Source organism: Acomys minous (assembly GCF_964271855.1).
Source record: "Acomys minous genome assembly, chromosome: 6".
Taxonomy (NCBI): domain Eukaryota; kingdom Metazoa; phylum Chordata; class Mammalia; order Rodentia; family Muridae; genus Acomys; species Acomys minous.
This window is the reverse complement of record NC_140487.1, coordinates 19,955,018-19,980,706: the sequence shown is the minus strand read 5'-3', so window position 1 is coordinate 19,980,706 and position 25,689 is coordinate 19,955,018. Positions and strand designations below refer to the sequence as shown.

The 25,689-nt window shown below is 44.2% G+C and overlaps 1 protein-coding gene across 1 annotated transcript in view; it reads right to left on the bottom strand.

The window, feature by feature from the left end:
• Positions 1–25,689, bottom strand: part of SLC25A13 (solute carrier family 25 member 13) — a 179,396-nt gene that overhangs the window by 95,931 nt on the left and 57,776 nt on the right. The window contains 1 exon segment of the mRNA XM_084788052.1: positions 19,090–19,205. Coding sequence (XP_084644178.1) covers positions 19,090–19,205 — 116 coding nt within the window.

The following is a 25,689-nucleotide window of genomic DNA, read 5'->3' as shown; positions in this document are numbered from 1 at the left end:
CACCACCACAGAGTATAGGAAGACTGTCACAGAATAATATGAAAAAATTATTTTTCTAAATAAAGCATTATTTCACTTACTAGTCTCCATCAATATTAAAAATGTGCCTTTAAAGGGAGATAGGAAAACAAAATAGTATATTGGTGAACTTTATCCTTGTTTTTCACCTGTTTTAATATACCAGTCAAAGGAGCTCGTTTTTATAAACAGACTAAGCCTGGCTCCTTCTCTTCCTCCCTTTCTCTATGAAGGAAGCAAAAGAAAAAGAGAAAGTTCTCCAGTCCTTTTAGGGGTACCAAACCCCTGGTACTTGTTTCTACTCCTTCCCCCAAATTTCCTACTTTCATCTCATCACGGCCACAAAATTTTCATTCCGTGTTTTTAAAGGTTCAAGAATATTTTACTTGTCATGAAAATAGCAAGGCCACCATCAGCGAATGGCTGTGTGTGTTTGCACAGAGAGGGTAATAAAGAACAAAATTATGCTGGACATAAAGTTTATAAATGGTGGGGAACAAAATAAAAACCTGAGGCTGACCACGATGAGGACAATAAAATAAAAATGTCAACCTTCAAGTTAGAGAGAAAGGGGGGGGGATATATAACCTAAACCAAAAATTAAGATGTAAAAGAAAAAATTGAGGAGGGAGGAAGAAAGAAGCTTCCAGAACATCCAGCCAAGGGTCAATAAAATGAATGAGATGATAAACTGAGAAGTTTCTGAGTTGAAATCCAGGTGTCTAGGGCTCCAATACGACCAGCAACAACAGCCACCATTTCTTGGATGCTCACCAACTGACAGGATTCTCCAAACTAGTCTAACGGTTCCAAGCCCCATAGCCTGAAGCCAGACTTTCTTTAGCAGCAAAGCCTCCTGTCCAGTCCTACGCACCGCCCCCGCCCCCCCCCCCCAGCATGGAGCAGGCCCATCAGAGTCAACAAAGGCACCACAGGAGGCTAATCACACAGGTCCATTACCGAAGAGGCAGCAGCACTCAGATGATAAAGGCAGCACCAAAACAACACAGGAACTGTTTCTATACCCTAAATTCCATTTGACACAGTAAAGGTGGCTGTGCAGGGCGCTTGGGCAAGCTGAGGGTTCCTTTCTGCCACATAGTACATAGAAATCATTTTAAGGCACTAATTACAGGGCAGCTTCGATGACCTCCTTTCTTGGCTCTTCCTTCATGTCTCATGGCAAGTAAGAGAAAACATTAAACAGACAGAATATATAGCCGAGGCACCCAGGCATTTTAGTGTCCACAGCCTGGAGAAAATCTGGAGAAACGTGTGCTAAAGGTTTTGATGCTTTTGAAGGACAAAAACCATATATATATAACACATAACACATTTACAGGGGCTGGAGAGATGGCTCAGTGGTTAAGAGCGCCGCCTGCTCTTCCAGAGGTCCTGAGTTCAATTCCCTGCAATCACATGGTGGCTCACAACCATCTATAATGTAATCTGATACCCTCTTCTGCAGATAAAGCACTCGTATGCAATAAATAAAATAAATAAATCTTTTTTAAAAAACACATTTACACATCTATCAGCTTAGATAACTTAAATTAGTGAATGAGTTTAAAATAAGTTTCATTCTAACCAATAACTTTTTTCTACCTATAATTAACTGTCATCTACTACTTCCTTGAGGTCAAACTTGAACACAAAACTGGGCACCTTTAACCAAGAGGCAGAACGCTTTCCTGCAATTCTAGAGAATTTGACTTTCCAACTACTGAAGCAAAGCACTGCACTTTAGAAGCTATGATATCACTAAGATACTCCTCAATCCTAACATGTGCCAAAAAAGACATTTATGTGATCTACATATGTACGTTTGTCCAGATTTACTGTGCATCGCTTAGTTCCAAATAGATTATTAATCCCTTAATGGCACAGGTCTCACTGTCTGCATCCAACTCCCCTCAGGGGCTGGCACAGTGCTGGGCAAAGAACAAGTTTCTCCCCAAGTAGTTTTTTAATTGAAATCGGTCAGCAAATAGTTAACAGGTCAAAGACAGTAGCTTTTTAAAGCATTATGGTTTCCTTATGCCAAAATAATCTCTGAGATCAGCTCCCGACTTTCCAGTGGTAGTCAGGCTCACCCAGAGTCTCTCTTCTCAGCTGCCTTCAGGTTTACAAAGGAGAAGAAATATTCTCTGTGTGAACCAGCACCCCTATGCTTTTTCTGACTTAAGGGTAAAGGACTTTTAATTTTGAAAAGTTAGCTTAGTAAGCTACGGAAGAGATTCACTTGTCATTAATTTTTAACTCCCCATTGAAACACTGACAAATACGTAAGCAGAGCTAGGACAGTTTCCACATCACCCCGCGCAGCACAGTCATGGGCCAAACATTCTATCCACGGTCTGCAGAAGTGTTAACGCCTTGGACCTGGAGAGCATAAACACTAGCTAGCCTTCAGAATGTCACCCAAGCACTGTTTCTTAGGTGTCTGGACTCACCAGCTATTGTAGAACGCGTTGCACCCATTTCTGTGGGAGAAATGGTATACCATCGGGAGTGAGGGCCTGAATCCAAGTCTAACCCCTGGAAATGCGTCAGGGTGAGGATCAGGCCCACAGGGCATTAGCACTGTTGAGGGGGGGGTGGTCTCCACAGCAAGGAAGCTGGATTCGAAGAAGGAAAGCACAGAAATGGGAAGGAAAGGCTTTTTAAATTTTGATATGGGCCCTTGAGACTGACTGCCATAAGGCCCTTCCCCCCCCCCCCCCCCCCCCGGGGTGGGATGTGGGTAGGGTTTCCGCGGGAGTTCTGAAGCAGAAAGCAAAGTTCGCTTCTTCTGAGGCAAATCAAAGGTTCAGACACAGTATTTGAGACATGACAGATCCTGCCCCCAGATACCCAAGGCATTTCCATAGCCTGGCAGCAGCAAATACTATTTAGTCTGAAACTCCTAAGACTTGATGCTGCATTTACAGGAGGAAGGATGGACCACTCTGAGACGAGGTTAGGCCTCCTAGGTGTGTGGAGCAGGGGAGCTCGGGGAGGGAGGGCAGCAGCGGGGAGCAGCAGGGGGGGGAGGGGAGGCAATGGCTACAGCCATTATTTGACTCAGATTCTACAACATTTCACAGTCACTCTCCTGGCCTCTCCACCAAGGTTGTCACTCACTCACCCCTTGAAACGGCCAGCAGCTGGGCCACAGCCAGTGATGCGCAAAGCACAGCAAGTCCTTTCTAGTCATTTCCCCATCCAACGAACGAACTCTTCCAAAGACTCCAAAAGTTAACTCCTGTCAGACTAAAATACACACATATTTTCCCCCAAAACTATTTTCAGGGCCATACACCTGGACTTCTTCTTCTGCCTCAACAAATGGCTTCAGGTTTACAAACAGAAGCGTTATCTGTAAGTGAAACAACCACACAGGAGGTCAGCGCACTCCTCCCTCACCTTAGACAACAGAAAAATGCTGCCCCACACAGCATTCTCCTTTTCGGGCACAGACACCTTTTCATTTAACTACCAGCTCTTTAAGAAGTCTCCAGGTCTTCTGAGGTAACGAGAAGAGCTGCCTCACCTAACACCTAGAAAACAGGAAACTAAGAAACAAAGCGACATGCATGCTAGATGAAGCGCCGCACTCTGGCTTCCGTGGGCAGACAAGTTTCACCATCAAAGACTCCAGGAGTTGAAACACTGGACTAGCTATGACTAAGCCCTCACCTCCATTTCCAGATCTTGCCTGTATTGTCTTCTTTTTAGTTTTACGGTTCTTTTTTAAAGTGATTTATTTATTTTTACTTTATGTGCACTGGTTGTTTTGCCTGTATGAATTTCAGTGTGAGGGTGTCAAGATTCCCGTGGTCCTATACTAGGTCCTATACTGGAGTTACAGATAGTTGCGAGCTACCATGTGGGGCTTGGGAACTGAACTCGGATCCTCAGGAAGAGCAGCCAGAGTTCTTAAGTGCTCAGCCATCTCTCCAGCCACCAGAACTTTCTAGAGCTAAGCTGAAAGTGTTTTTTGTTTGCTTGCTTTTTTAGATTTATTTTTATTTCATGTATATGGCTATATAAGTATCTTCCCTGCGTGCCTGTGTTCCATGTGCATGCAGTGGCCGTAAAGGCCACAAGAGGGCGCTGAATCTTGTGGAACTGGAGGTACAGAGCTACCATGTGGGTTCTGGGAATCAAACCCAGGGCCTTCGGAAGAGTAGTAACCGATGTCCTCAACCACTGAGCCTTCTCTCAAGGCCCTAACCTGAAATCTTAGAGAAGAAGAAAAAGTCAAAAAAAATTTTCTGCCATTTTGTTGCTTACTTGGTTTATAACTTAACAACTGAGAGTGTCCTGGCACATTATTACACTATCACACGGAGTAAGAAGGATGTGGATGCTTCTCCTAGTACAACACAAAAGATCCTGAGACTGGATCCATAGAGCAAGGCCAGTCAGGCAAAGAAGGCTGCAACATAGGAGTGCAGCACAGGGCACAGGCCTTAGGTAGACAAAGGCAAGCTTCTCTAAGCTCTGCTACTCTTCCTCAAAGTGAAAGCAAGTAGAATGCTTATCTTTTAAAGTATAATCATCGGTATTTCATTCTGTGCCAAACTCTGTTGGGAAGTACTATAGCTGCCACCAGGTCACCAAGCCATGGTGATGTTATTTAAGTCAAGACTACCAAACAAGCTCAAGGTCCCTCTGAGTTTTTGTTTTGTTGTTGTTGTTTTTTAAAATGGGACTTTGCTTTTCCAACTTACCACCATTGGCTATACTTTTTATACTATAAAAAGATAATTACAGTGGGTAGGGTGCCAGTAGCCTCTAAGCCCAGAATTCCGGAGACTCGGGGTAGGAGGATTGTAAAGTGGAGGCCAGCTTGGGCTTCAGAGTGAGCTCTGGTCTTAAAAGTGGTGCAAACAATGACAAAGCCGCAACTGTTTTTTTCTTCATAATAAATGATCATACATCCTCCTAAGTGACATACAGAGTCCCTCCAAATCCTAGCTGGCTTCTTGCAGAAACACAGAAGCCTATGATGGAAGCTTTAAGACCTTTGAAAGCTGGGTTACAGATAAATTGCTCTTACATATACATATGAAGATCCAAGGATCCTACTAAAAAGCTGTTCATACTAGTGAGCGTGTCTGGCCAGATCAGAATATAGAAGTCTAGCCTACAGGAGTCAATTCTATTTTTACATATATAAAATAACAATCTAAAAATATAATTAAGGAAATGATCCCAAGTGTGGTAATCTCAAAAAAGACAACAAATTTAATAAAAGATTTATAAAACATCTATTCTCTAAATGCTACAAAGTGCTACTTATTAGAAGAATTAATATGATTACGATGACAAAATAACCAGGTACCATTGGCTTATACCTAGAATCTAGCATTCAGGAGCCTGAAGCTAGGTGTGAGGCTAGCCTGGGCTACACAATGAGCTCTAGGCTGGTCTGAGCTACAGTGTGAGACTCTGTCTCTAAACAAATAAGTACATAAATCTTAGAGTGGCAATAGAAATCCATTCCCAAAGTTGGTGTTAAATGGTCATACTCCCCAAAGTGACATAAAGATTCCGTCACAAAATCCTAGCTGGCTTCTTGAGGACACAGGCAAGCTGATTCTCAAATCCATAAGTACTCAAGGAACACAGAATCTTCTTGTTCTTGTTTTCGAGTCAGGGTCCCTTTGTGCAGCCTTGGCTGTCTGGGAACTCACTTTGTAGACCCAACTGGCCTTGAACTCACAGAGATCAGCCTGCTCTTGCCTCCTAAGTGCTTGCATTAAGGGCATGTGCCATGACCACCCAGGGGGTCCAGGAAACTTTGAAATACAAGAGCAGAGTTGGAGTTCAGTCAGTACAAAGCTACTGCAAAATCGAGACTGTGGTTACAACATAGGATAGATAACAAGTAAACAAAACAAGAACCAGAATCCAGAGTCACACGTGTGTGTTTACTGCCAGGAGATTTCCAACAAACATGACTGCCAATCTGCGCCCCCAAGAAAGAAGGAAAAAAAGAAAGAAAGAAAGAAAGAAAGAAAGAAAGTAAGAAAGAAAGAAAAGTAATCCTTACCTTGTAAAACAAATGATCTCTACATGCAAAAGAATCAAGTCCAGCCCTGACCACCTACAACCAACTCATGATAGATCAAAAACCTAAATGCAAGAGCTAAAGCTACCAAGGTGTTAAGACGTAAGGATAGGAATATTAAGTAGATGCATGATCCGTGGGCTTGGATTGGGGAATAGTGTACTAGATATGAAAAAGACAAAGGAAAAGAAAAGAAAAATAGACAAACTGAACATCATCAAATTTATTTTCTTTATGTGTAGTCCAGGCTGGCCTCGAACTCGTGATCCTCCTGCCTCTGCCTCCTTCAGCAAATCCTACCGGTGTGCGCCACCACAACCGGCTCAAATTTATTTTCTAAAGCATAGCATCAGGAGAGTGAAAGACAGCTTGCAGACTAGGGGCCGTGGGTGGGCATCATGTATGGTAAGGAACTCTAGAATATAGAAAAGACTTTCACAACACAGAAATAAAAACATAACTCAACTTGATTTTTTTTTAACAATTATGTGTATGTATGTTTGTGTGTGTTTGTATGAAGAGGTCAGAGGGCGTCACATCCCCTGGAATTGTGTAGGTTGGTGCTGGGACTTCAACTCGGGTCATGATCAAGAACAGTATGTGCTCTTAACCACCGAGCCATCTCTCTAGCCTTGACAAATTCAACTTAAAATGAAAAGATAAAAAGGACAGTTTTAAAATAGGAAGAACTGAGGAAACATTTTTTTCTGAAGTGACATAAAAATGGCTCACAAGTACCCGGAAAGGTGTTCAGCACCGTTAGCACCAGGAAGATGAAAACCAACGGCTAACACTTAACATGCGTAGCTGTAGCCAAGAGCAGTGTAAGAAGTGCTGCCGAGAATGTGACAAAACTGGAACCCTCAAATGCTGCTGCAAATATAAAATGCCACCTTGAAAAACAGGTTGTACCTAGAGTTCCTGCATGACTTCACAATGGTATTTCCAAGGATGCAAGAAACAGAACCACAAAGCCACACAAAGTATGTGAGTGAATGTTCCAGGAGTATTGTTCATTGCCAAAACACAGGAACAACTCATTACTTGATGAGCAAAGCAACATATGCTAAATCCATATGATAGACTACTATCCAAAAATTTGAAAAGATAATAATTATGTGTTAGTATGCAGACAAGTGTGCTAATATTGTGGGTGAACCTTGTAAACATTATGCTAAAAAACTCTGTACTAACAGACTCAATAGTCTATGAGTGAATTTATATAAACTCAGCAAGATGGCTCACCAGGAAAAGGTGACTACTGCCAAGCCTCATAAGGAGAGAAGTAACTCCTAAACACACATACACACACACACACACACACACACTCTAACACACCATGGCACGTACACACACACACACACACACAATGAACATTAAAAACAATGCTGAGCATCCACAAACTGATATAAACAGAAAGATTAAGGGTTGCCTCAGCCTAAAAGGAACCAATGGGGTGTTCAGGGCAAACAGTTGACTGCTAATGGGTACTGACTCCCTTGCTGAGGTAAGGAAGTGTTCTAAACTTCAGAGTGCTGATGGTCATGTCATGCAGATCAATGACAGTACTTAAAAGCTAAGGAGTATAAAGCAATTCAAGAAAAGTAAGTGACCGCCACAGATTCCCTTCTGACTAATTGGTACCACTGGATGAACTGCCTGACTCAACACTCAGTCATTAAAATAAAATAAAACTCCTGTCTCGGAGAGATATTTGAGTGTGCCTACTACCGTGTTCTGCACACAGTAGGAGAGGAGACCACTAAGATGTAAACTCCAACACCAAAAAAATCTCCAACACCAATAGTCTTAATTATCCTGAAAACTATTATTTGGGCACCAAGTATTTTCAGATGATTTTTTAAAAATTAAGCAGAGTGTGATTAGAAAATATCATAGCTCATACATCTCTCAAAAGGCACCAATGTTCCTGCAGTGCGAAAATCCATCCTTCCTTGAGCTCACATGCTGAAATTCTGAATGAAAAGTGATCAAAATCTACGTAATTTTCTATTATGTTTCTTAAAGTATGAAATTAAGAAAGATTAAGAACCTCCACTCTGTACTTTGAAGATCTTTCAAATACTAGAAATATTTAATTGGCAAATTACTTGCACATGCCATTAAGTGGCTAGACTGAATTTGTTTTTACAAATCCTATGGGCTCTTATTCCTTAACTTCCACCACACTATAATCTGAAATCATCAAGATCTTCACTTATGCAAATTTTAACTTTCTACATCTTTGTTTCCATACAGAATAACTAAATTAATGCTCTTTAATTTCTACAAGATTTGCTTTTCGAAGCTTCAAATCAGTGAAAATGAGTTTCCCATTAAGATAAAAAAAAGATTCATCAAGCTATTCCAAACACTAAACCATAATGTCTCTCCTATTGATCCTAAAAAGTCTGTTAATACAATAACTACAAGAAAAGCATGTATCTGTTAAACACCAAAGGGAGCCTTTTTAAGAGATGGGAGAACTATAGCTTTCTTCACCTTCTTTCTGAAGGGTGCCTGCTTCCTCTCAGTCTGAATCCTCAGAGAAAATTTGTTGGTTTTCTATGAGAAGTAGTATTTCATCTGCTGCTATAGCTAACAAGTGCATATATGGACATGACTTCCAAGCGCCACGTAAAAGACAAACTTGAATTAACAAGTTAAATAACAATGGATAGAGCGGATGCCGACTGTCTGTGTCATTTGCCCCAATGTCAAAGTTGCCAATTCAAACCTTTCCGACAAGTACCTTTTATATTAATCACAGTGAAGGGTCTGAAGAGGGAAAACGTATGCTGGCTACAATTGAGGCTCACTCAAGGGAAGTCTAGGGAGAAAATGGATGTCATTAAAACAGTATGCTCAGAGTGCTTCACATTAGAAGTGAATTTTCTGGAAGATCTTATGAAGTTTTTTCTTGTAATTTTGAACACACAGACAGTGGTGATGGAAATCTTAAAAAAAAAAAAAAGCACAAACATAGTGACCCTGAGCTCTACTGAAGCCATGTATGACGACAGTGTGCTTAACAGTCAAGTGTGATGTAAAGCTCTTCCAGTTTTACATTTTGAAAGGAACAGTGCTGCCCTAACTGAAGGTCATATGATATTCCGGATAGAACACTCTTGTAGTGCCAGCAGACAAGCTGTGGTTTCTATGAAGCCAGTCACCTTTCCCCCCACTGAGCCCTCTCACGCAGGGGAGACTAACTGACACGAGCTATTGTTCACCTGAAGTCTGAACTCGTTTCAAACAAGCCTCACACCCAAACATTCTGAATCAGAGGATGGAAGCTGGAGCCAGACTGTCCACAGTTTTTTTTTAACAAACACCACATACAATTGGAGGGAAAGCACCGGGTAAGCCTCGTGGATAAGAAAGAACTCTACTCTAAGATCTGAGGTCTACAGACGCTCAGGCGTAGCACCATAAGTCACCATGGAGAGCGCTGGTGAACACCCTGGGCCAGCAGAGATTTAGGGTAAGAAATAAATGGCCTCTCGCATGGTCTAACTCAACAGCACAGCGGCCAACTGGGGAGCTGGCCAGGCAGCTGCTAGAAAAAGGGCATTCTTCGCAGGGTGAAATGACATGTAAGGCACATCAATTAAAGCGGTGTCTGGAGGCAGGCAGCGGGCTGCTGTGGTCCATCTCCAGATGTGCTTGCTTTAGTCACCTGCTGCATCAATTTTCATTATCTTTCATCACCAATAAGGACCATAACCAAGCAACAGCGAAGCTACGAAACTCTTACAACAGTGCAAGAGTCCTAATTCATTCCATAAATGCAAGCACAACATGCATATTGTTTAGAAAGAAATTCCTAAGCTAGTTTCCTTGGGCGGATGTTATCAAAAATTATTTTCTCACAAAAGCATTAACATACATTTAACCCTACTTAACGGCTTCAGGAGCAGATGTGTGGCAGAAGCACACCCACGGCGAGCCCATATTAGTATGAAACTGTTTTATTTCAATTAAAATGTCTAACTATCCACCCCCAACATATACCTAAACTGTAATTTTCTCTAAGAACTTCCAATATGCTCTTGATTTTGTTTCCTTTACCAACCTATCAGAGCAAATCTGCCTTGCAACTGTTAGAAGAAATCAGTCATTAGCAGCAAGATTACAGCGAATTTTCCAATTTAGAAAAACTGTATTTTTATCTCTCTCTCTCATACTGAAAGAATAATGGTATAATTTTACTATTTTTAAATGAGCGGTACAGTTTAAAATAGTCAAATTTCCCCCCACAGCTCCAGGCTTCAGGATTTAATGCCAGCAGCTTTAGCTTTCAGTTCTCTGCACCTTCTTTCTGATGAACAAAACTCTCTTCAGATCTCAGCTTGCACAAACACAGGCACATGCATACACACATGCAGACAGACACACACACACATGCAGACACACACACACACACACACACACACACACACACACACACACGGACGGACGGACGGACAGACAGACAGTAGGGGCTCCCAATCTAATCTCTGCATATCTTTGTGGAGAAAGGTTAACCTCCATGCCCGTGGTTAACTAAGAGTGACTTCACATGGCTGTTGTGATTTACTCTTCAATTGACATTCTTCCACCTTCTCAACAAGCTTGCCCTTAAAAAAAAAAAAAATCCCTATTTTTAAAATGGAGTGATGAAGTAGCAAAAAGTACAATATTTTAGCCATTTGAGCATGGGCGATTCTCAAATTATCCCACCAACTGGAAGTGCTCTCTGATACTACTATCTTTCAAAATTGAAGCCATTATGGTCAATCGTGCAAATCCGTATTTAGCTTCTCGTAAATAGCGGATTTTTGACCCAATGAACTGGAACGGCTTTTGAGGAATGTCTGAGCTCTGACAGGAGGCTCCAGCTCGGGCTCGCTTGCTCCCAACCTGAAGGAGTCTGCTTCCCAAGCTCACGCCCCCGTTTGTACCTGGGATCTTAGCCCTGTTGTAATGTGCATGGGAGCAGGGACCTTCCCCTCAAATTAAAATCTACTTACTGCACTAGGTTTCTTCCAATAAAGTAACATTACCTTTGTGAAATGCCAAATCTAACATCGGCATTAACAAAGGTGGTTGCAAAGGACTTTCTTCTCCACTGAGCTTAAAAGAAAAGTTCCCCATCTAGCCTGATGCTAAGGATGTCCCAGCCTTTCACAAAATCTGCCTTTACCGGAACGTGTGTGTGTGTGTGTGTGTGTGTGTGTGTGTGTGTGTGTGTGTGTGTGTGTGTGTGCGCGCTTTCCTTTGACAGTTCCTGCTGCCACACTGTTAACTCATGTATTCCTTCAGCTTCCCCTGCCAGGGACTGGAGCGGGGCTGCAACGTATCCCATCCACCCTGCCTGTTGCCCTGGTGTAAGACCAGTTTCACATCTGTCACTATAGAGATTCAGAGACAGCCTCTAACTCGAATCAAAGAATCAGCTGAAAAGAAATAGTTTGACATTAAGAATGAACTAGTTTAGCAATCACCTCAGTTTTTGTAGGTTTGCAAAGAGTGACACAAACACAGGACAGAAAGGTTGTGTTCAAACTTGTTTCCTCTTATGCTAGTTTAAACAACATTGAATAGATTTCCTTTCCTGCAGGACTTGTCCGTGCCTTAATAAAATTAAACTTTTATGCTTTACGACTGCCTAATAGAGCCTTTTCCACACAACCCTTGTTAACAGGCACAGGAAACATGGCATCAAATTAAACACCTTTTGATGTAAGAATTAAAGGACAAAGTCACTGTGCTTTCTAATAACAGGGTACAATTGAGCTGGTTTTCTAGGGCTTGCTTTGTTCTGGTTTTGAGGCAGGGTCTCAGTCTCTCTGGCCAGGAACTTATGATGTGCCAGCTGCTCTCCCTGCCTCGCACACACAAAGGTCACACACAGACAGATGTGTGGGAGGCCTTGCCCCACTCAAAATTCCCCAGCTCCAAACATCCTCATGGTCCTCAACTAGTGCTATAAAGGGCCTGCCCCAGCTCCTGACCGCCTTTCCCGCCAGATAAACTCTGGCCCCGGGGTCCTGAGGTTGATGTGACATGGTGTCTCCTTCCCACAGGACCATTCACATCTCTAAATCTATACCTTTTAATCTCCTCCTTATCCTGTGCCAAAATCCACCTTTTCCACACTCGCTCCCTGATACCCAGGCAGCCTACTTAAACAGCCTCCATCTTTTCCACCTACTTGCAGTCAGCAACCTATCACAGTGTGCTTTTTTCCCATTCCGTTCGAATGCAAGTTCTAGGAAGAGGATGTGTTTTAGTCTTGTCCATTGCTCTATCACCAGCCCTACACCATGGTACGTACTCAGGAGATAGCTGTATTCTATTCACAGCATTTGGTTCACTGGCTTCTACCATTTATTTGCTTACCCCCACCCATGCACGACAAAGTCCATCTCTCAACTCCCGCACTCTGGGCCAAAGTACCTAGTGCTTGCTTAGGAGACGATAAACAGGAACTACTGTGTGAGAAAAACAACTCCCTGCTCCTGCCTGGCCCCAGCCTAGTCTTCTCTCTCTCTACTGAAATGTCTACCCTTCCACTAGATCTGTCTAGACTGTGCAGTCTTCCTCCCAGCTGCCTTCTCATTCACTTGCCCTCTCAAATGCATCCCTTTCACCCTGTCAAAGAGCCACACGCACTCTCTTTTAAAACAGACCCAGAATCTGGGTCAGCAAGACGGCTCAGCAGGTAAAGGCATCTGACAATGTGAGTTTCATCTCTGGGAATCATATGGTAGAAGGAGAGAAATGAGTCCTGGAAGTCTCCTGTGGCATGGGCGTGTGTGTGTGTGTGTGTGTGTGTGTGTGTGTGTGTGTGTGTGTACACACATGCAAGTAACAAAACACCTACTGACTCCTGTGAATAGCTGCAAAAACGTCAACCTTCATCACTCTTAATATCTCCCATAATTAGAAGGAAATATATATATATACACATATGTATATGTATTTTATATATATATATATATTAAGTACACATACACACATACACACACACACACTAACCTCTTATAAGTACACAGATTTGCTGCATTAGGGGCATTTAAATTGCTGTGCAACCACCACCCACCCAGAAATCTTTTCATCTTGCAGAACGGAAGCTCTATATCCTTTAAATACGAAGCCCACATTCTTGTCTTCCCCAACCTCTGCCAATCATCGCTCAACTTTGTTCCCATATAAGCCTGACTATCCTAGGAATCTTGTGTAAATGGAATTATACTACTCCCAATGTTTTGGTGACTGGCTGTTTCTTACTTAGTATAATGTCTTTCCAGGCTCATGTGTTATAACCTGCTTGGTCACAGTGGATTAAGAAAGATGTGTGTAAGCAGCCTGGAGAAGCCAGAAGGCCCATCCCCTGGAGTTGGCGGTCCAGGTGGTTATGAGCCACAGGCATGAGCACTAAGAACTGAACTCTCCTCTTCTGAAAGCACCGTCTCCCCAGCCCTAACAAACAAGTTCTTAAAGGAGTATATCTGTTTCTGTCCCACTTACGTTAATTAAAAAAAAAAAAAAAAAAACCAAGCAAGATCACCTCATAGTGACAAACGCCAGCTGTAACCACTAGAACTGAGGACAATCCTCCCCGCCACTGCTTCTGTTCTCTTGTGACCTGGACAACAGCCACAAGAACTTATATCATACAAACTTCATGAAAATGCTTGCTGACAATTTGCTACGTATTATTTATACACATATATATGTACGTATGTATATACATACGTCTGCTATATACTACAGACGTCAAGAAAGCATGCTTTAAAAATAGAAAGCAAGGCTTAAAACTACCATGATATGAAGTAGCCTAATGTGCAAATAAAAATATTTAGACTACTCTTTTCTCCACATATATAGAATCACAACTTATCTAGAATTTCTCACGATCCTGACACACTGTCATCCACATGTTCATATAAAATGCTACTTATAAATATCAGATATCAGTTGGGCGTGGTGGCGCACACCTTTAATCCCAGCACTTGGGAGGCAGAGGCAGGCGGATCACTGTGAGTTTGAAGCCAGCCTGGTCTACAAAGCGAGTCCAGGACAGCCAAGATAACACAGAGAAACCCTATCTCCAAAACCAACCAACCAAACAAACAAAGAAAGAAAGAAACAAATAAATATCAGATATCAAAATAGAAAACGCGGTGGTCCTGGGGATGTGGCTCCATGGATGGTAGAGGTTCTGCTAGTGTGCAGACAGCCAAGAATTAAATCTATAGCACTGAGAGAGGGAGTGAAGGGAGAGAGAAATAGTGGAGATGGATTTTCTCACACGAAACAGAAGAGAAGGAACTAGATATCAGAGAAAGAAAATTGGCCTAATCGGGATGGTTTCAATGTATCAAACACGGGAATGATTTTAGATGCAAAAAATATGAGAAAGGTGAACAAGGCCTCAAGAAACAGGGAAGGGCTCTATGGAAATGGCATTTGATTCCCTGTCACACTCTCCATCTGACTGTGTTGAGTGAGTTTCAGGGACAGCATTAGTGGAGGCAGGTGCACGGCCACTTGCTGACAAACACTGGTGCACCCTGAACTTAATCCAATCCACAAACAGATAGAGCGCCCACTTGCTCTTAGCCTGGATCAAAGACAAGGCTAGGCGATGGGGTAGGAGAGTGAGGCCTCCCCTGTGATGCAGGAAACAGCTCCCCGTGACCGTAAGTGCAGTGTGAGAACACTGCCTCCTTTATAATCACCACAGTGGCCAGAGCCAATCTGGGAGGTCAACGTGGAATCTCTTGCTTTTCTCACCTTAGCCACTCATGACTTCCAAAGACGCCAAGCAGCCATCTGAGACCAGGGAACGGTAAGAGAGCCACTGCCTGTGCTGCAGAATAGTCTCGTGTAGGCAGCCAGGCCGACTATGGATACAGATTTCTGGTGTCTGAAGACTTGGGCTCATGAGACAGGACTGAGTAGGGCAATGCTCTTGGTTCGTCCAACTGCACTGTTGTGTGACTGTCTGGTTGATTTTATTTCTTCCCATCTATGAATTTCCTGGGACACACTGCTAACTTTTTATAGCCCGTGCCATGCAATAGTCCCGAGGCTGCCGTATCCCATTTGAATTTGTTTACTTGAAGTAATAGGCTGCTACCTACGCCTACATTTGACAATTGCACTATGCTGTGAAAAATGATAGAATCTAGATACTACTCTGCAGGTCAACAGGCCATCTGGATACCTTAGTTCTGTGCATTTCTTCTAAGCTAGAATTATCTGGGGGTTAAAGGCTCAGAAGATCCAGGCCATATTTTAATGAGACCTATAAGGTGAGCTCCCAATGGGTTTATCATAAATGCATACAGGACATGCACATGACCTGTCACTGTATGTAACTGATGATACAGATGATGAATTACACATAGATGACAAGGACGTGGTGGAGGGGCTGTGTGCTCTGCACCAGTCACGGGCAACTGATGGTGTAATTAGAAATGTGAATACCTAACGTTGGGACCGCCAACCTCACATGGCCTGAGAGATGGGCAGTGCTCAGCAAATAGCTCATGGACCACAGGCTACACTATTGTTTCAAAGGACTTTCCAAAGAATAAGAAAAACAGAAAGCAGGTATCATGGTTTGAATGAGAATGTTCCCGCATAGGCCCCTGTGTTTGAATCCTTGGCCCCCAGTTGCTGGAACTGTTTGGATGGGATCAAGAGTGTGGCTTTGTTAGAGAAGCTGTGTCACTGGCCTTGAACTTTCAAAAGATTAGAGCCATTCCCAGGGTGTCTGTCTGTCTCTGCTGCCCCCCGCCACATCCCCCACTTGCTTGGGGATCAAGATGTCATTTCTCACTGGGCTGTGGTGGCACATGCCTTTAATGCCAACACTTGGGAGGTAGAGGCAGGCGGATCACTGTGAGTTCGAGGCCAACCTGGTCTACAAAGTCCAGGATAGTCAAGGCTACACAGAGAAATTTTGTCTCAAAAAAAACAAAAAACAAAAAAACAACAACAACAAAAAGTCATTTCTCAGTTGTTCCTACCACCATGCCCTTGAGATGCCACCATGGACTCTAACCTCTGAAACCATAAGCCCCAAATTAAATGCTATTATTTTAGTATTACCATTTTTATAAAGACCTTTGTTTTTCAGACGGTACCATGATATGTGATAAGATTTTCATATGGTCTGAGAAAGGAAGCATTGCCTCTGTTTTATAAATGAGAAATGAAATTCAGAAAGCTAAAATCAGCTGGGCGGAAGTGACACACACCCTTAGTTCCAGACCTTGAGAGAGGCAGAGACAGGCAGATCTTTGAGTTGCAGTACAGCCCGGTCTACAGAGAGAGAGCTCCAGGACAGATAAGGCTACACAGAGAAACCATGTCTCAAAAGAAAAAACGAACAAAACCAAACACAAAGAAAGAAGGCTAAAATCGTTCATCCATCCGCTAACAGCTTGAAAGACACTGGGAGGAAGAAGATGCTCACGCCACTGTCCTTTGCATCCATAGCTGACTAAATTCACACTCTGTTCCTCCTGATTCTCCCATCCTAACATCTCACCCAGCACAGGTGACAGTCTGGGCCTGCTGATTTAACGTGACATGTCCCTCATGAGCTTATGTGCTTTAAGATGACTGCCGTTGGTGGTGGTGTTCTGGAAGTTTGTAGAATCTGTAAGAAAGTGGACTCTCACTGGAGGAAGTAAGTCACTCAGGGCAGGCCTTAGAGTTTCTAGCCCAGCATCACTTCCAGTCAACTCTTGGCCTCTTGACTGTGGTCACAGTTTCTCCAACCACATCAAGCCGGCCACATATGTTCCTCCTGAAACCATAAGCCAGAGTCACTCTCCCCTCCCCTAAACTTGCTTTCAGTCAAGTATCTGGTCATGGCAACAAGAAAAGTAACTAACACTGGGTGCTTCTCCCACAGGGCCCTCACATGGTGGTTGCCACCAATATCCCTTATCAGTCTGTCCATATGATGACTGTTACACGTCAAGGAGCTCACTCCTTAACTCTTTTCACCCCAACCCAGCTTCCTCTCATTTCTACTTAGATTTATAGAGCAAAGCAAGTCGAAAAGGTAACACTCTGTGGCATCCACGAGCTAACACTGTCATAGCATTGTCATCAGACCAGCTTCTGGTGGCCTCAGTGCCACCCTCAGCTAGATGCTGATCACTGGCTACTTGAAGACTCTTCTACACTTAGAAAATTTCAGGGTAGCTGGGCGTGGTGGCGCATGCCTTTAATCCCAGTACTTGGGAGGCAGAAGCAAGCAGATCGCTGTGAGTTCAAGGCCAGCCTGGTCTACATAGTGAGTCCAGGAGCCAAGGCTACACAAAGAAACCCTGTCTCAAAAAACCAAAAAAGAAAAAGGGAGGGGGGGAGGAAGAAAGAAAGAAAGAAAGAAAGAAAGAAAGAAAGAAAGAAAGAAAAGAAAGAAAGAAAGAAAAAATCTCAGGGTTTTCTGTTGCTTTGCTGCAAACTCAGGTGAACATAATAGAGATGCATCTGCCTTTTAAAATTAAAAAAGGCCCCCACTGGGCAAGCACCATGTCTACAGGAGCTGAGGAGGACTGGTTCAAAGCTCAGGGTACCCGGAACCAGTCAAAACCAGAAAACTGTTCTTTGAAGACAGGGGTTAGTTAGTGCTGGGTGTGTGGGAGCTTCTGCCGGTGAGATGCTTATAAGCATCAGTGTCCCAGACAGTGGAAAGCATGACTTGCAGAGTGGAAAGGGACACAAGTCCTTGCTAATCGTCACCTTCTGGGACTGTGCAAGGAGTCCTGCCACACTGTTGCTCACCTAGAAACAAGAGCAGAGGATTAAGACTAAGCCAGAGCGGAGTCCTTCCTCTACACGGAGGAGACATATGGGCCACAGCCCTCAGAGTAGCACTGTTTAAATGGACATGTTAACTTCATAAAAGAATATGTGTGGGCCAACCCAGCTACAAACCCTCTGATGTACAATGGTGTCCAGCCTGTAAGATATGCTAAGGCAACTGTGGCACAAAGCTTATGGGAGTAACCAACCACTATCTGATCTGACTTAAAGCCCACTCCATGAGATGGAACCCATACCCAGCATTGCCTTGGAGACTAAAAACCTGATAGATGCCATGTAGCCCAGAGACCTAAGGTAAAACCAGACCACAGTTCTAAAAAAGTGGCAGTGAAATGACAAAATGACTCCTAATGACATCCTGCTGTAATGGCTCAGCCACCATCAGAGACGCTTCCTCCCACGGCAGATGGGAACAAATACACCCACAGAGACCTTGTCCTAACACTTAGCCCTAAACAGGGTACCTCCATCAAATCCCCCCCTCAGGGCTTAGGAAACACTGAAGAGGAGGAGGCAGACAGAGTGCCAAGAGCCAGAGGGGATGGAGGACACCAAGAAAACAAGGCCTTCTAAATCAATGAGCAAAGCTCATATGAACTCACAGAGACCGAAGCAGCATGCACAGGGCCTGCACGGGTCTGCACAGGGCCTGCATGGGTCTGCACAGGGCCTGCACAGGGTCTGCACGGGTCTGCACAGGGCCTGCACAGGGGCTGCACGGGTCTGCACAGGGGCTGCATGGGTCTGCACAGGGCCTGCACAGGGTCTACACGGGTCTGCACGGGTCCTTTGCACATATAGCAAGGCTTCTAGCTTAGTGTTTTTCTAGGATTCCTGGGTGTGTGAACGAGTGTGCCTCTGTTTCTTGTGCCTTCTCTTAGGCACTTTTCTTCTATTTGTTCTGCCAAGCTTGAGGAGTTAGTCTTTGTTTTACCCTATTATATATTTTAATTTATTATTGACCCTTAGAAATGTGTGTGTTTTAGGAGATAAAAAGGGAGTGTGCCTGGTGGGAGTGGAGGTGTGGGAACCTGGAAGGAGTAGAAGGAAGGGAAACCATAATCAAGAATTATTATGTGAGGGGGGAGAAAATCTATTTTGAGTAAAAAAAAAAAAAAGCATGGGTACCTTTCATTCCCAAAAGAGAGAAATGCTCCCACAATCACAGTCCTTACCAAAAGTAACCTCTCCTTTGCCAGCTTTGTCAAACAGCTGGAAGGCCACCATAAACAAGGCATCCGGAGCGCACAGGACAGATTCGAACGCTACAAATTCCTGGAAGGATATTAACCTGCAACATAAAATAAGCAAAGACACAAAGTCAGTGCCCTGTAGAAAATAAAACTATATAATCATACACTACAGTAACAAAATCAGACGCCATTGTCGAACGGTACGATCTGAATTAACATAGCTGGCCGCACTTAGAATTTGCTTGAGCACCCAGCGTGAGGTAATCATATTCAGAGCCTGCAGGAGGACGGGGCCGGAGCACGCTAGCAAACGCTGACTGGGCTATGATTTCTAATCCAACTGTCTCCTCTATGCTTGAGGCTTCAATCTTTCCCTGGCACGTTGTTGGGTTCTGTGATTACAGCTTGGATACTTTAAAGTGATGGCGAAACAGAAGCAGCCCTTTCTTTATATCAACAGCCGTACACACCACAAACGACTGTCTCGTACGTGCCCACTCATTACTGACCACTCCTGACCACACGTGAAGTCGGAATGCTACCGAGTGAACTCCGGCTGGAGCAGGCACGTAATGTGACACAGGAACTACAGGTTCTGGTAAAGCAGATAACACTAGTCTGGGGACAGTCTACAGGGGACAACAAAGCTAGGGCGGGTACAAGGAAATGGTAATTGAATTGACTTTTGCATGGACAAAGAAGCACGGAGGAGAAAAGTGTGCTAGAGAAACGGAGCTAGCCTAAAAAGGCAAGAAAAGGACCACAGCACTCTTCTCTCTCTCTCTCTCTCTCTCTCTCTCTCTCTCTCTCTCTCTCTCTCTCTCTCTCTCTCACACACACACACACACACACACACACACACACACACGAGAATTTCTGAGGACTGTCACAACATGACCAAATTTTTGCTTCAGGAAGAGTGTGGCAGGGCAGGAGGTCCAAGCCAGATGAGGACTTGTGGGGGCAGGAATAGAGGACAGAACTGAAGAAGGACATCAGGTAAGGGCACAGTGACTATCAGAGAAGACATCAGAGGCTAAGCACAAGGACAGAGACCACCTGGAAGCTGCCATGGCTCCCTGTATACTGCTGACTAAGGGGGGGGAATGACAGAAGCATTGACAAAGGAAAATGCCAGCAGGAAGTCTGTCGGATTAAAGGCTCCACAGGGCTGCACTGCTGTCACCTGAGTGCAGTTCAGATGTTGCTGGCATGGAGTGCATGGTATCTCGCCAAACTCCCAATGCCAATCCCAAGAGCCTCTCAGCGCATGGGCTACCTGAACAGGACTCTGGCTGCTGAGATTAGGGGGGATGAGGAGCTACTGGGGTAGGGTGATGAGCTGGCCCAATGACTAGAATCGTGAACTCACATGCCTAGGGGATGCAGCACACCGCCTGGAGATGGAGACAGACAGAGGTCATAGTTATGTGTCTAGGAATCAAAGAGCACCAGAGACACCACACCAGGAGCTGAGGGAAGGCAAAGAGCAGACTCTCTCTCCTCTTTCTCTTTCTCTCTCTCTCTCTCTCTCTCTCTCTCTCCCTCCCTCCCTCCCTCCCTCCCTCCCTCCCTCCCTCTCTCTCTCTCTCTCTCTCTCTCTCTGTCTCCAGGAAAGAACCTTTGCCAACAACCTTCAGAACATGAAAAAAGTAAAGCTCTGAAGAAATTGAAGACATGGTCTTTGGCACTTTGTTACAGCAAAGTTTGGCACTTTGTTACAGTGGCCTGGGAACACTAATACAGATGCAAAGGATAGAAAGGAAGACCTGGGTGGGAAAGGGTTAAAGAAGAGTTACTGAAGGCTGAGATGGAGTTGTGATGAGCACCCCTGGTCATTTTCCTAAGAGTGTTCCACTATAGAAGATATCTTTGAGATCCTCACCAATTGGCCCACCCCTCCCAAAGGAGGGCCGGGAATGGGGTAACTGTCTGTCTGCTTCCTCCTTGCCATCACTCTTGGCCCCTCCACCTTGTTGGCCAGGAACCAGAAGCCATGCAGCCACCCTGTCCTGCTCACCAGGAGAAGGCCAGTGGGCGGCAGGAGGTGGGTGGTTAGGGTGCTGAGAGAGCAAGCAAGCACAGTGTTAAATCATCTGCAAAGACACTGGGCTAGTCTGAAGAACCACACCGTGAGGCGTATGGAAAGGAAACTCTCGTCTTGTGGACTGAATAAGGAAGGCTGAACACTCAGCTAAAAAAAAAAAAGAGCAACTTGCCTTTCTCAGAATGATGAAAAGCCTGAAGACTCTATATAGGTGTAACAAGTTCTCTGTGCACCCCGCCCCTCCCCCCCTCCCCCCCCCCCCCCCCCCGGCATCTTAATGTCATTTCAAAACCATAACTGGCCAGTGAAGACTGGTATTTTAGGCACGTTACTGATACCAAAGAGGTATGTAATTTGGTAATCCTATTAGATACAAGCATTATACCTCTATGTAGGAGGTACACAGAGGAACCATGAAATCACAATGCACTATTGTTCATCAAGATCATCTGGATTTTCAAGGTAATCTGACTAGAAGGCCATGGGAATAATTACATAGTACTATATTCACTTACAGCATGGTTTCCACAAACATCTATATTTTCATATAAACACCGCTTCAACCTTACTTTGCAGATTTAACGGGTATTAACGTAAGTTACAAGAAAGAACACAAGCTTCATCACGTGCAGACCCAGCTGGCACGCTCACTCGCTTCCTTTTCCACCACCCCCAACTGCCAAAACTTCTTTCACTACGTTAAATGCCCTTTAAATATCGTCAGACTGCTCTGATGAACTCCACAGAAAAGTACGCAAGGAGAGGTATTCTGTGTCAACCCTCACTCACAGCAGTGAGCAGTAGGATGTAGCCAATGACTGTGGAAGCAAACGCACAGGTCACATTTCATGACAGGACTCAGATGTCTACATCACCAGGACATTTTTCCAAGTGTGCCATTTGGAATTTCCAGAGCACCAGAGCCATTGTTTTCCTGGACCACTTCCAACAGCAGCAATTCTACAGCACCTTAACATCCAGGGGAAACAGCCCAGACGCTGTGTGTCACTGTAACACACTCTGCTAAAGAGAAACCGGGATACAGGTGGATTGCATAGAGCAAGAGTCTGCTCAGGGTCTGATGACTTGCTGCTCTTGAGGAAGACAAGGGTTCGATTCCCAGCACTCACACAGCAGCTCACAACCATGTGTCACTTCACTCCCAGGCAACCTAATGGCCTCTTCTGACCTCCTGAGAACCAGGCACTCACACGGTGCATGTGTGTGTGGGCAAAACATTCATACACATGCAATCATTAAATAAATAATAAATAAATAAATAAACAAACAAATCCAATAGGTTGCATATGAACAGGTCACAATGAAGCCCCAATTCTCTTTAATTAGCACATGCTACAAAAGAAGAGTTGAATACATTGTTACAGTTTATGACGAAGTACACATGAACACATAAACAGATACTAGATGGCTACCTACCAACATGCAACCAACTTTGTTGTCACAACACAACTTTTGGTCTTTCAGACACTCTTAGTCTCGTGTAAGAGAATACAGATCGAAACCTATGCTGCTAGGAGAAAGGCAGGCAGTAGCATCACAGAGTGAGGAACAGCTAAGTAAATTCACAGAGAGACTATTGTTATGCTGAGAGAGGAGCCAGAGGAAATCCTGCTGAAATCTGAGGGAAGATGTGATGGAGGGAACATGACGTGGGTCTCGGGGAACGGATAGTGAGAAGAGTGAATGTTCAATAAGCTGAGGTGGGGTGGACCACAAGGCTAGGAAGTGGCTAAAAGAACTATAGTGTGGCTTCTATATTTCTTTCTCTGTGAGCTAGACAGAGGCAAGTGCTAAGAACACTGAGATCAAAAGTGCCATCTCACTGCTGGGCGTGGTGGTGCATGCTTTTAATCCCAGCACTAGGGAGGCAGAAGCAGGCAGATCTCTGTGAGTTCGAGGCCAGCCTGGTCTTCAAAGAGAGACCAGGACATCCAGGGTTCTGTGTAACTGAGAAACCCTGTCTGGAAAAAAAAAAAAGTGCCATCTCTACATCCCAGGACTGGTGGGCTAGAGGAGCAGCAAGTCAACCAGGAACCAAAGAAGAAAGGGCCAAGTGGAAAGATACAAAGGAACCAGCTTGCTGCGGTGCAAGTACATGGAACTGTAACCCACACATCCAAGCTATAGCAAAAGCCTGACCGTTTTATTGACATGTCCACGTATTCTCCAAAATGTGCAAATGAGTTGGAAGGAAAAGGACTGGATGCGAGAATACGTTAGTAGGACCCAAAGCACCAGAAAAGCCTAGATGACAAAGAAGTACCACCCATATCAAGTGCTCATTTCTTAAGGACAATTTGAGAACGGAGCAAGAGTGTTAAAATGTCATTATTCTTTGTCATAGTTAGGGTTTCTATTGCTGTGATGAAACACCATGACCAAAGCAAGCTGGAGACAAAAAGGGCTTATTTGGCTTAGGCTTCCATGTCACTGTTCATCACTGAAGAAAGTCAGGACAGGAACTCAAACACAACAGGAACCTGGAGGCAGGAGCTGATGCAGAGGCCACGGAGGAGTGCTGCATACTGGATTGCTCCCTGTGGCTTGCTCAGCCTGTTTTCTTATAGAATCCAACCATCAGCCCATCAGCGTAGGGATGGCACCACCCACAATCACTGGGGCCTTCCACACCAATCACTAATTAAGAAAATGCTACAGGCTTGTCTGCAGCCTAGGTATTTTATTTTCTTTCGAATTTTAATTTATTATAATTTATTCAGATTTCATCCCGATTGTTATCCCATTGCTTGTATCTTCCCATTCCCACCCTCCCTCCCTCTTCTGTCCTATTCCTGTGCCCTAGACTTCTGACAGAAGGGGACCTCCCACCAACCATGTGACCACAGTCTATCAGGTCTCATCTGGATAGCCTATTTCCCCTTCTTCTGTGAGCCACCTGGCCTCCCGGCCAAGGGGAAGTAATGGGGGGAAGGGGTGCACCAGAGGTCATGTCAGAGGCAGTCCCCGCTCCCCACAACTGTGGAGAATGAGCTGTCCATTGGCTAGATCTGAACAGGGGGTCTAGGTTTACTGCATGCATTGTCCTTGGTTGGTACAACAGTTTGTGCGGACCCCCTGGGTCCACATCCACAGGCCTGGATGGTCTCCTTGTGGGACTCCTGAACCCTCTGGCCCATGAAGGCATTTTCTTAATTGAGGTTCCTTCCTCTTAGATGACTTTAGCTTGTATCAAGTTGACATAAAATTATCCGGCACAACCTTTGACTATAATCCCACTCCTAGGAATTTATCCTAGGAGAAAAGCTAATGAAATTATGCAGGCTTTTACTTCCAGGAATGTTCACAGAACATTCACTGATACTAGTGGAAAACTAAAAAACAAATTCAACATATGATATATGACTGGTTTACTAAAAAAAAAAAACAACAACAACAAAACTCATATATACAGTACTACCTATCACCAAAAGTGTTACAAACAAACCTATGGGATTAAGCTAAAAAGCACTTAAACAAGCTATGTAATAGTAATCGATTGCACTAGCAGAGCCTGCTGGTGCACACCTGACATCCCAGCACTTGAGAGGCAAGGGCAGGCGAATCTCAGCCTGAGCCACATGGGGAATCCCAGGACAGCCTGAACTACAAGATGAGAGGCCTGGGGAGAGGGCTCAACAGGCTAAAGGTGCTTGCTGCCAGCCCAAAGAAGTGAAATTTATCCCTCGGACCAACAGGGTGAAAGGAGAGATTCTTGCAGGTCATCAGCTGTCCTGAGCACACGCGTTCACATGCACAAATACCCCAAAATAACTACAATAAAAAAAATACTCTAAAATTTAAACCATTCAAAACAACAAAGCCACTATAAGTTTTTCCTTTTTTTTTTTTTTCTTGCTCATATTTTCTATTTTCCCCACAAAACACACAGACCGTACTGGTTCTGCAACAAGAAAAACATTAAAATCTATACAAAACAAAGCGGCCAAAGCCCAAGCCTTGATAGGGGCAAAGGGATGAGTGAGGGCAGCAAGGAGAAGACAAAACTGAAGCAAGAAACAAGCGCTCAGAAAGCATCGCAGGAACTTCAATTACACAGGATGGGTAATGCTGGCGCTTCTGTTCCTCCCTGCTGGGGCTCATTCGACCCAGCGAAGGCTGAGACCCTATGTGGTCCTTTCATCTCCAGGCCGGTCTAAGGCGGCTACTAGGAGGATTTACACAGCTGCACAGGAGGCTCCCTGCTCATGCTCTAGGAAGTTTGAGTGTAGACAATGCACCATATCAAAATCCAATTACCACTTTACTCCGATTCCTAACCACAAGAGTGCTTCCCAAAAATAACTTGTCCTTATTACCCCCTCTGTGTGCTACAACAGAAGCTAGGCAATTGTCCAGGATTAGTGACAGAGATAAAAGTAAAACCAGTAGAATCTAACTCCAGAAACAGAGTTCCAAGACCACCCATGTTCAAGTTCTGTGGTTGGGGGCGGGGGTAGGGGGTGGATAAAGAGGAGGAAGAGGAAGAAGAAGAAATCATTAGAATCTGACTCTGA